The 16,758-nt window shown below is 38.9% G+C and overlaps 1 protein-coding gene across 1 annotated transcript in view; it reads left to right on the top strand.

Annotated features, from left to right (window-relative positions):
- Positions 1–16,758, top strand: part of LOC117257156 (voltage-dependent calcium channel subunit alpha-2/delta-2-like) — a 69,853-nt gene that overhangs the window by 49,050 nt on the left and 4,045 nt on the right. The window contains exons 14-37 of the mRNA XM_033627099.2: positions 1,889–1,938; positions 2,124–2,213; positions 2,345–2,410; positions 4,774–4,848; positions 4,948–5,022; positions 5,220–5,291; positions 5,497–5,568; positions 7,521–7,582; positions 7,723–7,799; positions 7,892–7,952; positions 8,048–8,145; positions 9,001–9,091; positions 9,243–9,305; positions 9,883–9,986; positions 11,136–11,234; positions 11,425–11,516; positions 11,625–11,672; positions 12,803–12,874; positions 13,772–13,924; positions 14,016–14,068; positions 14,297–14,352; positions 14,735–14,858; positions 14,986–15,095; positions 15,214–15,296. Of these exons, the coding sequence (XP_033482990.1) occupies positions 1,889–1,938; positions 2,124–2,213; positions 2,345–2,410; positions 4,774–4,848; positions 4,948–5,022; positions 5,220–5,291; positions 5,497–5,568; positions 7,521–7,582; positions 7,723–7,799; positions 7,892–7,952; positions 8,048–8,145; positions 9,001–9,091; positions 9,243–9,305; positions 9,883–9,986; positions 11,136–11,234; positions 11,425–11,516; positions 11,625–11,672; positions 12,803–12,874; positions 13,772–13,924; positions 14,016–14,068; positions 14,297–14,352; positions 14,735–14,858; positions 14,986–15,095; positions 15,214–15,296 (1,946 nt within the window). The remainder of the gene's footprint in view (positions 1–1,888; positions 1,939–2,123; positions 2,214–2,344; positions 2,411–4,773; positions 4,849–4,947; positions 5,023–5,219; positions 5,292–5,496; positions 5,569–7,520; positions 7,583–7,722; positions 7,800–7,891; positions 7,953–8,047; positions 8,146–9,000; positions 9,092–9,242; positions 9,306–9,882; positions 9,987–11,135; positions 11,235–11,424; positions 11,517–11,624; positions 11,673–12,802; positions 12,875–13,771; positions 13,925–14,015; positions 14,069–14,296; positions 14,353–14,734; positions 14,859–14,985; positions 15,096–15,213; positions 15,297–16,758) is intronic.

Here is a 16,758-nt window from a genome sequence, read left to right as displayed (position 1 = left end):
AGTCACATTTCCAAACTGCGATTACTAAAATATTATTGACTCCGGCAAGTAATATTACGTCTGATCTCTTTGTTATTTGAACAATATCAGCCTTTGCCATCACATAGGCAAGACTGATTAGGTTGTGCAACTCTTTTTCACCTCAGTCTGCCAACCTATTAAATCAGAGTATGGGTTCTGAGTAGCCTCAGTGTACCTGGGCCCAGCATTGTGATGTTGCGTCGACAACAACAGTTACTTCCAGGTAGACAAATGGCAGTCGGAGAGATATGTGAAATCAGCAAACCTGTTTGTTTCTGCTGTCATCTAAAGCCACAGCTATAACATTTATAGATATATAGTCAAACACTGAGGTCTTACTTCTCTGACACTTATGCTGTGCTTGTCCTCTGCACTGTGTTGTTTTGCTAGCATCTCTGATAAACTAAATTTGCAGCCACGGAAGCTATGTTATGTGCTGCTGTGGATGGGGGTCGCTGCAAAACATATTAAGCTACCCCAAAAAAATCCATATCCATTCAAGTGTAGCCTATATTTGGAATATTTTCACTGCTTTACCCTTTCACACTACCTAACTGAGGCAGCAATAGACCAGCAAATACAGTTTGGCAAAGTACAATTACTGTTTTTGTCAGTGGAGTATGGTAAAGCTGTGAAAATATTCTTAATATAGCATATATCTTTTAGGTGAGCTTTTTTTAGGCTTCGAAAAACTAATCAGTTGAGACAGTGTTTGCTCAGCAGCCCTTCATTTTATGTACGTGATGCAGGGTTTTCCACCCGGAAGTTATTGTAAACAAACATCTGGTGTATATGGAATTATTAATTTGTTGCATCCACTTTTTGTTATGTCTGATGTAATTTGTAGTGTTTGTAGTGGTTTTTTTTTTGTTTTTTTTGTTCGGTTAAATGTTGTTTTGTATTTTTGTATTTATGTGAAATATTTGACGTCCTGTGACTCAAATCGAACTCAAGAAATTTTTCTTACAATAAAATAAAATTAAGTAAACAATGAACTTTACAGCCACATGTACTCCACATATTGTGAATAATGTGATTTTATGAAGTGTATAAATCACACATTCTGTGTTACTGATCATTGAATATTATAGTATAGTATTTAGCACCTTATGAGACCAAACCTATTAAATCTAGTATACATATTAATAGTTGTTTATTTAAAAAATAATTATTTAAATTTTTTAGTTAATTAATCTATTTGTCATTGTCAATTAACATGTAATTGATCTGCTAGTATTTTCATAACTGAGAAATTAAAAACATTTTTTCACAAAATTGCAAAACATTACCAAGCCCCAGTTTATTGATTGTGTGTTAACTGAATATTTTTGGATTTTAGACTGTTGGTTGGACAAAAAATGACACTTGAATACATTTTTGACATTTTATAGCATAATTTATATTACATAATGAAAACAGTAATTGAGAAAATATTTAGTAGATATTTTTAAAATGAATACAATCATTATTTGAAGCTCTGTTGCAGCAAAGCATGATGGGAAACAAGGTTTTTTTATTTTAAAAAGGAAACTCATACAGAAATAGTTTCTCTATGAAGCAGCTTCAGATAGAAATGAGGTTTCAGGTTCAACAGGAGCTTTTATTTTGGACTTTCAGGTGATTTAATGGTTTCGACTGAACTGTACAAACAGACACATCAGTTTTAAAGCTCGGCGGTGTTCGTCTCTAAGCTTCCTATCTGTGGGAGTTAAGTGGCTGAGTCACTGGTCTAGTAACATCTAGTAAAATCTGGAATATTTATGAGCTCCACTTGTATTTTTTTCTGATACCATTGCTCACACACACACTCTCTCTCCCTCTCTCTCTCTCTCTCTGTGTTTGTCTTTTTTTCTCTGTCACTTGCCAGGTTACTATTTTGAGATCCGTTCCATCTGTGCTATAAGGATTAACACCCAGGTGGGTTTGTCTAGTGCCTCTGACACAGCTGATCCCCGCTCACTGTTTCAAATTCTCCTTGTGGAGCTCACTCACTCTCTGGAAATGTCTACCTCCATTTGTTTGCACACCCATTCTCCCCGTGGCCTGATGTTGTTGGTTGTTTTGCCGCTGCAGCCGGTCACGTATCTCTTTTGTTTTGTCAGGAGTACCTCGACGTGCTGGGGCGCCCCATGGTGCTGGCAGGCAGCGATGCCAAGCAGGTTCAGTGGACCAATGTGTATCAGGATGCTTTGGTGAGACTGCATGACCTCGTCGGCCGTATGTGATTAAATATAGTAAATGCACCAAACATGCATTAAATACACATTGAAATAAACAAGCTCATAATTTACATGATTTGGGACTTTGTCTTTGGACTCTGTAGGGTCTTGGCATGGTAGTCACTGGGACTTTGCCTGTGTTTAATCTCACCATGGATGGAAACTCACAGGTAACAAAGCTGGTTATTATATGACAGTGTCATTACGTTTGCACGTTGCAAATTATGGTCATTCTTCTTTTCATTTTTTTAAAGACAGAATTTAACTCTGTTGTTTTATATCATGGAAATGACCACTTTTAAAGGACTAGTTTGACATTTTGGGAAACATGTTTATTTGCTTTATTACCAAGAGTTAGATGAGGTGATCGATACCATTCTCATGACTGTACAGTAAATATGAATTTAGTGTTAGAAGCACAGAAATGAACATCCGCATTCAAATCAACATAGCAGGATCATCAGAGCAGCTGCCATTTTTTTATGTGTACTCTTCCCACTGCAACCTTTGTAGCAGGCTGACTTCTGTCTAAACAAACCGATGTGCAGCAAGTTACAAACACACCGAGGTGAGGTTTTGCAGTAGCAACCAAACAAGCACTGGAGTGGTGATGTTATGTTGTCAAATAAGCATCTACTACCCTGTTTCTTTTGGTGCCATTAATTATTATGTTTGTTAAAACATGATGTACTGAAGCTGCCTCCAGAGAGTAGTGAGAGCTGCTGCTCAGTGGACAGCTGCTCAGCCTGCAGCTAGGGGCATAACGTCAGGGAGACTGTGGGGATAACCAGCATGTAGAGTTTCCATACTGTTCTTCATCAGACTCTGTGAATTAAGGGTTTATTTTGACCAAACCAGTGATGGTTACTGTTGAAACAGTGGAGTAACTAACTAGATGACTATCAAGACCAACTGAGAGCCTTTTGGTGGGTTTTATTTTAAGTGTGTTTGACAGAAAATCTTGGTTTGGTGTCGGTTGTATTTTTCTGTCTAATAAGGAAAATAAAAATAGGCAAAACTAGTAACTAATAACAATCATCATTCTAGTTTGTACCAGTCAAATGATAATGAAAAAGGTTCAAGTTCCTTTCTACTTGTTGTATTTCTATGGTTAGAAGAGGGTTAGCTTAGCTTAACAAAGACTGGAAGCAGAGGGACTTTGCTAGCCTGGCTCTGTCCTAAGGTAGCAAAATCTGCCTACCAGCATTTTTACAGCTTATGACAGCATAAATTGTAGGTTAAAAAAAATTAAAATGGAGCGGTGCAGGAATTTCCAAGATTAAGGCCGTAAATTTCCGAGAAAAAAACTTGGACACTCTCCGACGTTAAAGTGAAACAAACTTACATTCTCCAAGACTGAAGTCGTAAATTTACGAGAAAAAACTTACAAGTGGCGTAGTGTAAACAGTGACAAGTCCATTATTCTTATTCTTATGTTGGAAGGAAGGCGTGATGGATGAATGGGTCACCTCTTCTCTTGGGGCTGCAGTGATTCACAGTTGTTTAAAAACCTGTGTTATGACTATTGCACTATCAATGACTGCTTGACCCATTCATCCTCCACAACTTCCTCCCTACATGAACCAGGTCCATCGTTATACTAAGTCATCGGGTTTTCTGGTAGTAAATTTGTGATTTTTTTTTTACTTGTAAATTTACCACTTAACTCTCACAAATTGTGAATTTTTCCTTGGAAAATTACTTTCCTGCCCCAGCTCCATACTTTTTTTCTTACCTTTAATGGCTCTGATACGCTGTTGTAAAATCTCAGTATTGAACAAGTTGTGTCTCATTTTGGCTAATCAGCGCAAAAACTGAAATTTAAAGGCCCAGACAAAAAAAAGATTTCAAAGAACTATCAGCAACGAAAGCCGACTGTTGAGCACACTGCAAAGACTACAGCCAATGGCCACCCAGCATGTATAAAATAACTCTCCACACTAGCAGACATCAGTAGTCTGTATTGCTAAAGAGCGCCATGTTTAAAAAAAAAAATCTTACCTTATGTAACAAGTTTGTTTTGGTCTCACTCCCTCTCGATTTTAGCTGATTGTTTACTTTCCTCACTTCCATTTCTCTTCTTGTGCTCTGAGCTGAGCTGCTAGTCAGAGTGATTTCATTCACCAATGATCTCTGTCATTGCTGACACCAGTTCAACATGCTGAATCAGCCCCAAAAAAAAAGAAGTCAATGAGGGCCAATGGTGCAGGACACACTGCACCAACCATGGCGACGGATGCTCACCAGCAGCCCAACACTGACTGACAGCTGACTGTCTGTGGTGTGTCAGGGCCTTAAATTCAACATGATTTGGTGTAACAGCTGGATATGTACCTTGACTATTTCTTGGCTTGGCGCATTAACTTCTTTGTGCTAAGCTAACCTGCTGCTAGCTCTAGCTACTTATTAACCAGACAGACATGAGAGCGGTATCCGCTGTATCTTCTATATATCATCCAGAGAGCAAATAAGCATTTTTCCCAAAATGTAAAACTATTCCTTTTAACCAGCTGTATGTATTTTGTCTGACCAGAATCAGCTGATATTAGGTGTCATGGGAGTCGACGTGCATCTTGACGAGATAAAGCGACTAACACCACGGTACAATGTATGTGCATCTCATTAGCACCATCATTAGTCACATTTTGTTCTTGTGGTGGAGAGGACAGACTAACACACTGCTATTTCTTGCTTTTATCATTAACAGCTTGGAGCAAATGGGTACATATTTGCCATCGACCCAAATGGATATCTTCTGCTTCACCCTAATCTTCTGCCAAAGGTGGTGTATATTTAACTTCCCTAATAGACTATTTTACTGCACGTTGAAGGGAAGAGGAGGTATATAGAGAATACAGGCCCCTTGGGGTTTAAAATGTTGATTGTTTATATATGTAGTTTAGATAAGTATGATGCTGATTTGCCTGCTCTGCATGTGATGTTAATGTAAATGGATTTTTCTCATTCGACTCCTCTCAGCTGGTGAACCTGCCAGAGCCTGTGACGCTGGACTTCCTGGATGCAGAGGTGGAGGACAACAATAAAGAAGAGGTGAGCAAGTAGTACCAAGTAAGAATGAAAAGTTTCTAGTTTTAGGCCTTGTTGTTGTTGTTTGAAATTATTACTGGGCTAGTGAACAACATTATCTGCCTCAGGATTACCTGCCGAATGGGTAACTGAAGGCCCCACGTACAGTAACATGTTTTCATAATGTTTCTGTACTGAAAAAAAAAAGGTTTGTTTTTTCATTTTCTAGATCCGGCGACAAATGATTGATGGAAGACCAGGTGAAATGCAGATCAAAACTCTCATCAAGTCGATTGATGAGGCAAGTAAAATCTCTCTCTGAAGAGCTTCACATATTTCAGCTCTTTAATCTGAATGTAGCTGCCATGTACTGTAGAGCTCACATATTTATGATCAGCTCTAATCTGGAGTATGATGAATATGTTTAAAGAACATTATGTATCTGTTTTACAACCTGTTTCTTATTTGAACTATACATTTGGTTACCATTAAATTTTACTGATTGGTTTTTATTGTAGGTCCTTTTTTGACTGTAGCTTGGCTGCTAAAAAGTGGCAGGTTTGGATAGGCTGTCTTGTGTTGTTGAAAGGGATGGTTCAGATTTTTTTAAAAATGGTGTTATATGAGGTACTTAACTATAGTCAGTGTATTACATACAGTAGATAGCAGTCTGCATGCCCCCAATTTGGAGAAGCAGACAGGATAACTGCCACGAAAGCTAAGCAATGTACTGCTGTGGATGGAAGCAGCAGCAAAATGTATTTAGGCACATAAAAAAAGGCCTACCAAAAAAATCTATTTCGATTTTGTTCTAATTGATAATTTCCGATGTTCATTATGTATTTATTTCCAAGTAAGTAAAGTGTAAGTAAAGAACTTTTTAAAGGCCCAAATTGTATTTTTGCCCTATATAGTGTTTTTGACCACATACAACATACCACATTGAATCTGAGTAAATTTCATATTTGATTTTTTTTTTAGTTAAACTGTTATCATCTTTTTGAAAAATATCCATTTAGGAGCAGCTCTTTGTACTGATTTTAGCTGGAAAATAATAATAATAATAATAAACTTTATTTATATAGGACTTTTCAAAACAAAGCTACACAGTGCTTTACAAAAATGAAAAACAATAGACAATAATAAAAAAAATAAAAGCAGTTTAAAAGTTATACAACATGGGAAATGGACCTACACATGAGAGAGTAAGATAAGTAAAATGATAAAACAATCAATAATATACAAGTTAAGAGAATGGCTTTGTACTTTAAGAGGCTTTAAGAAGTGACTTACAGATAAAAGTGAGCTCAGGCCATAAACTCTGTGAAAGCACATTTTTAAAACTGTGTTTTTAAGAGGGATTTAAAAGAGGATCAGGAACTCGCCAGTCTGATCTCCTCAGGGAGGTTGTTCCAGAGAGTGGGGGCCCGATCAGATAAGGTCCTTGGTTTTCAGCCTAGATTGCTGAATGGCCAGCAGAGGCTTGGCTGAAGACCTCAGGTTACAACCATGCATATACTCAGAAACTCAGAAGATCTGAGATGTGCTTAGGTGCAAGTCCAAAGCGGGCCTTAAAGGTTATCTAATATCTTAAAATCGATTGTAAAATTTACTGGAAGCCAGTGAAGAGAAGCTAAAATATGTGCTCTCTTGTTTTGGTTTCAGTGAGGAGTCTGGCTGCTGAATTTTGGACAAGCTGTAATTAGTGTAAACTCTGTTGACTCAGACATGTGCACAGAGTTACAGTCGTCCAAACGAGAGTAAATAAAAGCCAAATGACAGTTTCTAGAGTTTTACGAGATCAAATTGAACTCATCTTAGAGAGGCTCTTGAGCTGCAGAAAACAAGACTGGACAACTGTGTTAACATCCTTGTTTAAGCTAAGGTTATTATCAAAGATGACGCCAAGTTGCAGGCTATACTTTTCTTGACCTGCTTGCTTTCACGTTAACAAAAAATATTGGTATAAGAAATTTGTAACAGTGTCAGAAGACATTAATTTTTTCTGATGTTGTCTGGTGTTAGCCCCTGTATTAAAGTATTCATAACATATTCCTGTCATAAGTCGAATTTTCATGTTTAGGCCTTTGAATTAAGCTCCCTGAGGATTGTATTCTGAGTAAACTGTTACATCCTCAGGTCCAAACACCTCACAAAAACCATATTTCACACATTACATAAAGTAAAAGCAGGAAACTGTAGCTCGTTTGCTTTAGTTGACTGAAGTGTCCTCAAATGTCTCCTCTACTGTAGCAATACATCGATGAGGTGTACAGGAGCTACACCTGGACTCCTATCAACGGCACAGATTACAGGTGAGCAGCTACAATGTTGTGAATCAAAAATAACAACCAACCAGCTGTAGCCTGACGAGAACTGCGCACACAGATGGATTCACTCTCCCTTTCTCTCCTCTCATTCATCTGTCTCCCTGTTGGGCTGCTGCCACCTGCAGTCTCGGCCTGGTACTACCACCCTACAATGAGTTCTACATCCAGGCAGACCTGAGTGATGTGATGCTGCAGCTCCAGTGTGAGTACAGAGAGGCAGAGCTTTCAAGGTCCTGTGTTTATTAAGATTCAGAGATAAGATGAAAAAGCTAACATCACTGCCTCTTGTTACAGATATGCAGTCGCTGCTGCCCAGCTCCTTTGAATCCTCAGGACATGTGTTTCTGGCTCCAAGGTGACTACCATCTCTCCTCCCCCTCGTGTTTTCACTCTTTCTCTGTCTGTTAGTAAAAGGAAAAGTCTGATTAATTCTGACCTCTGTTTCTCCAGGGAATACTGCAAACGTCTGCATCTGTCTGACAACAACACCCAGTTTTTGCAGAACTTCCTCTCCCTCATGTTGGACATTTCCCCAGAATCTGATGAGTGTGAGTGTGTTAACAGCAAACTGTAGTTTACAGTATTTGCCACTGCTGCAGATACACACATGAGGCAATATTCTTCAATCGGGAGAGACAGGTGAATGAAGAGAAGACAATAGTTTAATACAGATTACGAGTGAACACATTAACAGATAATGATGATCAAGATGTGTGTGAAAGTCTTTGGCATTTAGACTCTACAGGTAGATTTTGTAATCAATGAGTGTCTGTCCTGAGCAGCAGCAAGATAAATCCCCCCGTGGTGTCCAGACACAGGTGGAGGTGGTTGATGACTCTGCTGAGACTGATGAGGTTGATGAAGGTGATGGATTTGTGAAGACGAGGCAGTGGTGGGGAGGTGGAGGGTGCGCCAACCTGCAGCATGAACATACTAAAGGCACACAGAGATTCAAATTTATAACAAGAGGGAGCAAGATGATAGGCTGACAATGAAGGTGTAAGGGTTGATAGTTAACCTTATCCTCCACCTGCCACTGCGGCTGATTGATTCACCAGCCACTCAATAGATTACAGTTGTTTTTTTGGCTGGTGAGTAAAGAAAATCTGGCAGCCACTTGACTATTTTACCTGCATTTGGCTGGTGGCAGGTGCTAATTTCTAACTGTGGAAGGTGTGCTGCTATGTGATTGGTCAGATGTGATCAGCTGACAGAACAGCTGATATCTTAATTGACAATGAAAGCAAGGAATTAGGAGCGAGCATGCGTGCGAGAAGTGAATGACAGAGTGTGAGAAATAAATTAGAGGCCTAAACATGCAACAATATAGTCTTCCTAACTGAACTTTTGCCAGAAATTAATTTGTTTTTTTGTTTTTTGTTTGTTTGTTTGTTTTATCTCAGGTGACCAAGGCCTCATCCATAACCTAATTTTGGATTCCAGGATTATCGGGCAGCTGGCTTCTCGTGTTTGGAAGAACAAGGACCTGAATGCGTGAGTCAGCTTGTTTGCTGCTTTTCACACCATCCACCATGGTGAAGACTTTATTTCATAGAAAGACACTTTGTGCAAATTAACATCAATCTGCTTCAGAGTGTCAGAGTTAAAACAAACTGAGCTGGCTAAGTAAAAACTGTTTTTACAGGTACGGCTTCCTGGCTGTGTTTGCGTCCACCGATGGAGGAATAACACGGGTTTTTCCCAACGTGTGAGTAAGATTAATGTACTTACTGAAGCAGATAATTACACCTATTTGGTAACACTTATAATAACCATCATTAATAATTGTTATTATAATTATACCATTTATATGTTGATATAGAAACTGAAATGATTAAACTTTAGTTAACAGTTATTTTACTGTTAACAAACAATGAAATATTAACTAATAATGTTTACTAATTATCAGTAATACCATAATTTATGGTCATTTAACAGTTTATTGTTGTACACTTTATAACATTTTATATACTATATTAAGTAATATTTCGTTTTTAAACAATCTGTAAATATTTAGATGCCGTAATAAAGTTAAAGTAATTGATGATTATAATACCATGTTAAATGATCAATTGATTACGTGTACTGCAGCTATAAACATTGCAGCTTTATAATGACAACCAAATAATATTTATAGATAAATTACACAGTATTTATTTACCATTTAACAACAATGTGTTGTAATCATCAGTTACAGCTTAATAAGAGTCATCTAATAATGATTAATCTCACATATACTCTGTTTATAAACTGTTTGTTAAATGGTTTGTGTTGTGTCTGTGCAGAGCTGCTGATCTTTGGGATGAGGATCCTGAACCCTTCAATTCAAATTACTACAGACGGAGTCTTGACAACAAAGGCTACATGTTCAGAGCTCCATCGAGATCCTGTGAGTAACTGTGACAACACATTTTAAAGTAGCTTCAGTCAAGATATTTACAATAACAATGGATCAAATGACTGTGTGTATATGTGAGAGGGGTCACTCATAGTGATCAACATGCAGAGAGTTATCACTCATCTCTGCAGTTAGCTTAAAGGGACAGTTGGCAGTGATACGGGTGGCGGATTTAATTCAGTAGACAGAAAATAGTTCCTACATGAAGCTGCCCACAACAAGGTCTGTGGATTATCTTGAGTAACAGGGTCATGATTTCTGGAAAGAGACATTGCTGTTGACAAGCAAGTTAGGTTACCTGGTGCCTCTAAATTGTCCGTAGGTGTGAGTGGGAGTGTGAATGGTTGTCTGTCTCTATGTGTCAGCCCTGTGATAGTCTGGCGACCTGTCCAGGGTGTACCCTGCCTCTCACCCAGTGTCGGCTGGGATAGGCTCCAGCCCCCTGCAACCCCTAACAAGATAAGCAGTTACTGAAAATCAATGAGTGAATAAAGCATTATAGGATCTTTCAGCTCATTGTTTTGGTTTTACAAACCACTTTACCACTAACTTTACTTTTTGTCTCAAACTCACAGCATCGTTTTTGGTTGCAGCAGGCAAAAAAGCTCTGAAAACACACTGTACACTACTTGTTTAGTGAAGATGAAACAGAACTGAAAGAGAGTAAATATTGAACTTACGCTCATCAGGTGACCAGGAACACGACTCCAAATAAATAATGGTGTTGCTGTGTAACTGCTAAATGTGTAACTAAGCAACTGTGTGCTAACAAGCTCACCGGATCAGCTGTAATGATAGGTCAATATTGTGTCACAACGTGTTTCTGCTGCCACCAAGTGGCCAAAAAAACCCAAACAAAATCACGCACAACAGCTTAAAGTGCGACACCTCAGGTTCATCGACTGTGACCTAACTGTAAATGATCAGTGATCATTTTAACAAGCTTGAGTCATGATGAAAAAATAATCTCACAGTTTTAATCAGCAAACTGTTTTAGGTGTCATCACAGCTGTGGGACTGAGAGAGAGGTTACGATTGTGAAAAGATAGCAATCACACATGTGTGACATCAGACTGTGACATCACCTCAGTTGGTTTGTTTTTTTTTGTTGTTGTTTTTTTTTCTTTTGTTTGTGAACAGCGTTGGATGACCCTGTAGGTGCAGAAAACGGCACTGCTGGAATTCTGGTTAGTTCAGCTGTGGAGGTGAATCTGGGAGGCAAACTGCTCAAACCGTCAGGTAAGAAAAATACTTTAATGTGGCAAACTTAAATGTGGCATCATGTGGGATTCCCAGGAATGTTTTTTTGATCTAAAATACTTATTTCAGATATTTCAGCTAACTCTGTTTGGTTCTCTTCTCACCAAATCACTTCATCTTGTCTTCTTCCTCCGCTCTCTGCTCTGATCCTGTGGATGTTGTCACTTAGTGGTCGGAGTGAAGCTGGACCTGGAGGCGTGGGTGGACAAGTTTAAGATCCTGGCCAGCAATGTGTCAGACAGTCGACAGGGCTCACACAAGGTACAGCATGGTGCCACTTATTACTAATAGTCAGCAATTATTTAATTAAACTTCATTCACTGTAACAAAAGTGACATCATTGTCTCATTACATTCTTTGTTACAACAGTGTGGACCATCCAGGAGCTGTGAGATGGACTGTGAAGTGAACACTGACGTAAGAATAATTTCTGTTTTATTCTTTTTTATTCAGAGATTAAATTTTCTCTCAAAGGCACTAAAATAGCGCTGCTAACCAACAGAGGCTGGTAGCAATTGAAGCGACAAAACCCAAAACCTGAAGCAGGTAAGCAGGATGTGAAATAATCTCACATGAATCTAGTTGTAGTCGTACAAAGAGTGACCCCGCAAGATCCCCTTGTCTTTAGATGTCAGCAGATGTCAGACTTTAGTCTTTTAAAAGCATTTTTTAAGTCTTCCAGTGTTTGGTCGGCATTATTCTGTTTTGACATTTAATTAGTAGAAAATTGGAGCAAGTGCACAGAAATCTCTTTGTATCATATAAATGGGCTTTCTTTGAATAGGGATGCATGATATTGGATTGTTACAGGCATTAGATATACTGACATTATCCAACTCATTTTGGGTGATTGCAGATGCAGCTACTGATATAAGCATCTATTTTTCTGCAGAGAACATTAAGACTGTCCTGTAGTGGCATTCCCTTGTTATTATGCCTGCTGTTCGTGATGGGCCACTGGTAGATGCAGACATAAAATACAATGCTTTTCAAAATATACACATTTACTGGTAAAAATAAGAAACCCTAATCCAACGTAGGTTACATGTAAAGTATGCCATATTTATTTTAATGTAACAGTTTCAAATAACATTCACACTTTAACAGGCTCGGATGATGCTCTCCCTGAGACAGTCTTGACAGGGCAAATCTGACCTATGTCAACTAATTAAAGTCACAGTATTAAAGCATTTATCAGCTTGTTATGTCGAGAGAAATTTTCATTTTTTGCCAATACCAATGTCTTTTTAAAGCCGTTATCTGCGGATACTAATGACGGGCCGATATTATCGTGCATCCCTAGCTCTGACAGTGGAGTCTGATATGTTTGATTTTAATGACTCATGAGAGAAATGTTTTTTTGCAGTTTAATATATTTTTATGTAGAAAAAATTTGGGTATTTTTATCATGCATGGAGACATGCTTGGTTTTTAGCTTTTCACACTTGCCTGAAGGTTTTTTAGAGTCTGCTGTCTCCTCTTATAAAGTCAAGACAACCTGTATCTTGAGATTTAGTAAAAAGTTACCTGTATCGTGTCGTCTGTAGGACCTCCTCTGCTATCTCATTGATGATGGCGGGTTCCTGGTTATGTCCAATCAGAGAGATCACTGGAAAAAGGTACGTCTTTGTGTGGTCATGTGCTACTCTTATAGTAGTATAACTTGAAATGTCTATTTCTAAGAAGAAAGTTTGCATTTAGGCATGTATGTCTTTCTACTTCATATTTTGAAAGTGATGCAGAACTAAAAATATAAAATTCTAAGTCATGTTTTGTAAGCAGATGTGAATTTCTGAGGTTTTGTTTGGTTGTTTGTGTGTTTTACATCATATTTTGTGTGTTTCAAAAGTAGTTTTTGCCACAGGATCATTAATAAGTGGTGTATGCTTCTCTGGAGAAAAATATTTCCCAACACTTAAGGTTGGTGGTTTGGTCCAACTCCCAACCCAAAGCGTCGCTATTTGACGACCTGGGAATGAGACTCAACAATCAACTATCTTTCTCCAGAGAAACATAAAGCACTTTAATAATTAAAGGTACAATCAGCAATCCTGGAGAAAGATTGATGATATTTAAACTCAGCACCCACACAAATACACCCCTCTGTCTCGCTCCCACTTCCTTTCTCTTTACAAATCCATTGCCTTTCCCTAGTCCTGCGCACGAGTATAAACACCTTCTGCTGTTTACTGACCAGAATAGTGTTGTGTGGCCAAGTCTGAGCCACGTTGTTTGTTTGTTTCCTATTTATAGAAGCATAGCTGAGAGCTAGCGGACCATGAGGAGATAGGCTACTGGCTGAATTTGGCAAAAAGTGAACTGTCTTAGAATCGCAGACTGCACCTTTTACTCAAGTATTTTTCTCAAGTCATCCCAATGTCCAGTTCAGTTCAGCTCAGCTCAGCTCACACCGCAGGGCCAAAGAAATGTAACAAAATGAAATCAAGAAGAAATAAACAAGTGGAAAAGATGATTTCCTCTCTGTAACTTTCTTTTCTTTCTTTCGTCCATCACAGATCGGCCTTTTCTTTGGTGATGTCGACCCGTACCTGATGCATGCACTCTACAACAACTCAATCTTCACTCGCCGTCAGTCTTTCCACTACCAGTCTGCATGTGAACCCATCAGCAGCAGCCATACTGGTGCAGCACCCAGGGGCATCTTTGTGGTAAGAGACCACCTGCAGATTTTAGATTCTGGGACGTTTTATAATGTTTTGGTGGAAACCTTTTATCTATAACGACTCTGTGTATCTGCAGCCGTCCATTGCTGACATCCTCAGTGTGGCGTGGTGGACTTCGACGGTGGCATGGTGAGACTTTGTTTTCTACAGTCCAGTTTCTTAAGTCCAATGACACCAAGAGCATGTGAGGTGACCTTTGAAACAATTCAAACTGTGTACAGACTCCTGCACATGAAGCCAGGGTGCTTAATTTTAGACTTGTGTTGCTGTAGCTGTGACATGTGTCAACTGATATTTATTGATGTTCACAGATTGTATTTCATTATCCAATAAAGTGCAATGTGAACACTGTTTCAGGTCTGTGATGCAGCAGCTCCTGTACAGCCTGGCCTACAACAGCTGGCTCTACCAAGGTGAATCTGTGCATCTTAACAATATCTTTGTGTGCGACATGAGTATCTGCGTGAATAATGGATCCAGGAATTTTTAAGGCTCATTATGTTTCTGTTTTTATGTTAAAAATTATACAAATTAGATGAAGTAGCAGCACAAGCAGCTCATTTGCATTTTGTCCTTATTTTCTGGCCCAAACTTCTGTTAACATAAACACATTCTGAGATGACCCCATTAAAAGGGGAGTTTGTTAACAATGAAATGAGGTCTTGCACCTCAGCACCCAGAAACAACATTTAGATGAATGTGTACATAAACTCTGTGTGAGAATCATTTTAAATCAGTTTTATGAATTAATAAACATTATATAAAATGTTAAATTTGGATGTGTTTGTGCTCTAGATGAACTCCTGGTTGACGCTTTCGAGACGAGGGAGAGCAGCTGTGTGACCATCCAGAGCCAGTTCTACTTCACAAACACCACCAACTCCTACAACGTGCTGCAGGACTGTGGAAACTGCTCACGGTGCGTTTTTTTTTTTTTTTTTTCCTTCTTTTTTTCTGAAGCATCAGCAGAATGTGTTTGTGCTCTCATACCTGTACTGTACATCGTGTATGAAGCTGGCTGAAATATCCATCACTGTCTCCCACAGGCTGTTCCACGCCAAGAGAATAGAAAACACCAACCTCCTGTTTGTGGTCGCTGAGACGCTCCCCTGCAGCTCCTGTGAGATAGAGAGGTTGACGCAGATCAGGACAGAGTGTATCCTTTTCACGCTCGCACACTCTGCCGTGCTTTTATTTGTGCTGCAGGTGAAAATCTCATTAATCGTGCACGGCAGGTGAGTTCACTGTTTCCTCCCTTAACTGAAAGCAAACAGTTCAGGAGGAGAATCCATGCGAAGTACTGAGCAACGCGCGATATCGTAAAGGCCCGACATCCTGCTTTGACTACAGTGCCTTAGTAAGTAGATACACTATAAGTATGGCGTTTGTGCCTCAGTGTGCGATGGAACATTCTGAGCACAGAAAAACATTTTTGTAAGCACAGAAATTATATTTTGTAGAAAAGCTATCACTCAAAGAATAATTTTATTTTTAACTAACTAAAATGTGCCTTCTCTGAGTTGCTGCTTTGTGCACTTAAGCAGGATTTATACTTGTGTATCAGCTCTATGCAGACTCTACGCCGTAGTCTATACACGTGGCCTATGCTGTTGTGAGCATTTATACTTGTTTGGTGGTGTCTGTGTCAGTCTGCAGTTACACTTCCAAAACACTGGTTGGCGGCAGGGTTTCTGTGAAGTGCTGTAAAGTTTAGTTGATTCAAAACACACATTAAACATGGCTTATAGGGACAATTTCAACCTCAGATACACAAATCAGCTTCACCATAACAAGCAGCATTTACAGACAGATCACATGTCTTTTGCTGGACACATTTTCCCCACAAATACAACATGCTAATGCTTTTAGCACAAGCCTATGGCATTTTACATTATAGAAATTAGCCTATCGACAAGTGGAGATTTCCTCTGCTCATATGAAGCCAGGATGAATCCCAACGTATAAATCCCAGAAGACTTAAAATTCTATTTTTGTGGAAGCTTTCTTGTCTTCACAATTTATTGTGTCTTATCCATGAAATTAAAGTAAATAAAAGCTTTGTTTCCACTGAGGGAAATGATTTCAGCTTATATAAATAGACAGGTGGTCTGCGTCGCCACTACATGTAGTTACATTTCTGGGGAGGTGTACGTAGGGTTATGGCGTAGGGTCATCAAACAAACAGTAGTTAACTAAGCTAGCTGACTAACTTCATACGAAAGCATTATAATCAATAATGTAGTTCATTAAAAGAAGAACTTAAACTGCTTAATCAGAGTATGCTACATGTGATTTTTAAAGCAGACTTTAAGGTGGTTAACAGTCATTAGTTATAATAGAATTACATGTATGATCATAACACAGTGTAGCTGGCAATTGTCAAGCCAACTATCTTACTCTGCGACTTCTTATTTGGCAGAATCAAGCTAGCTTTCTAAAAACATAGCTAGGTAAGTAAAGCACAGACTAACTTTCGACTGGAATTTCATAAAGGTAAATTCCCTTCACTCCAAGTAAAGCTGCCATAAAGCTTTATCTGCTTGTTCTTGTATGGTCGAATAGTTTTAGGAACCCACTCTCCCTGTCCGACAATTTCTGTAACTTTGCGAAACTGACAATCTGACATTCAAACCAACTTCACAGCATGATCGGCTGCCCAGAGGCCAGAGTTTGAACTCTTTCTGCTCTTTATTAGCCTTCTTGGTGCAAGTATGTCACTTTTCATGATAACAACAAAACAGTGCAACACCGGGAATTTATGCCAACAGAGACCGGTTGAACATGAGCGATGTTATTCCCATATTTAAAGGGCCAGTGTG

The sequence above is a fragment of the Epinephelus lanceolatus genome, chromosome 1 (assembly GCF_041903045.1).
Source record: "Epinephelus lanceolatus isolate andai-2023 chromosome 1, ASM4190304v1, whole genome shotgun sequence".
In the NCBI taxonomy this organism is placed as follows: Eukaryota; Metazoa; Chordata; class Actinopteri; order Perciformes; family Serranidae; genus Epinephelus; species Epinephelus lanceolatus.
Note: the sequence above shows the minus strand (reverse complement) of the source record. Positions and strands in the feature narration are given on the sequence as shown.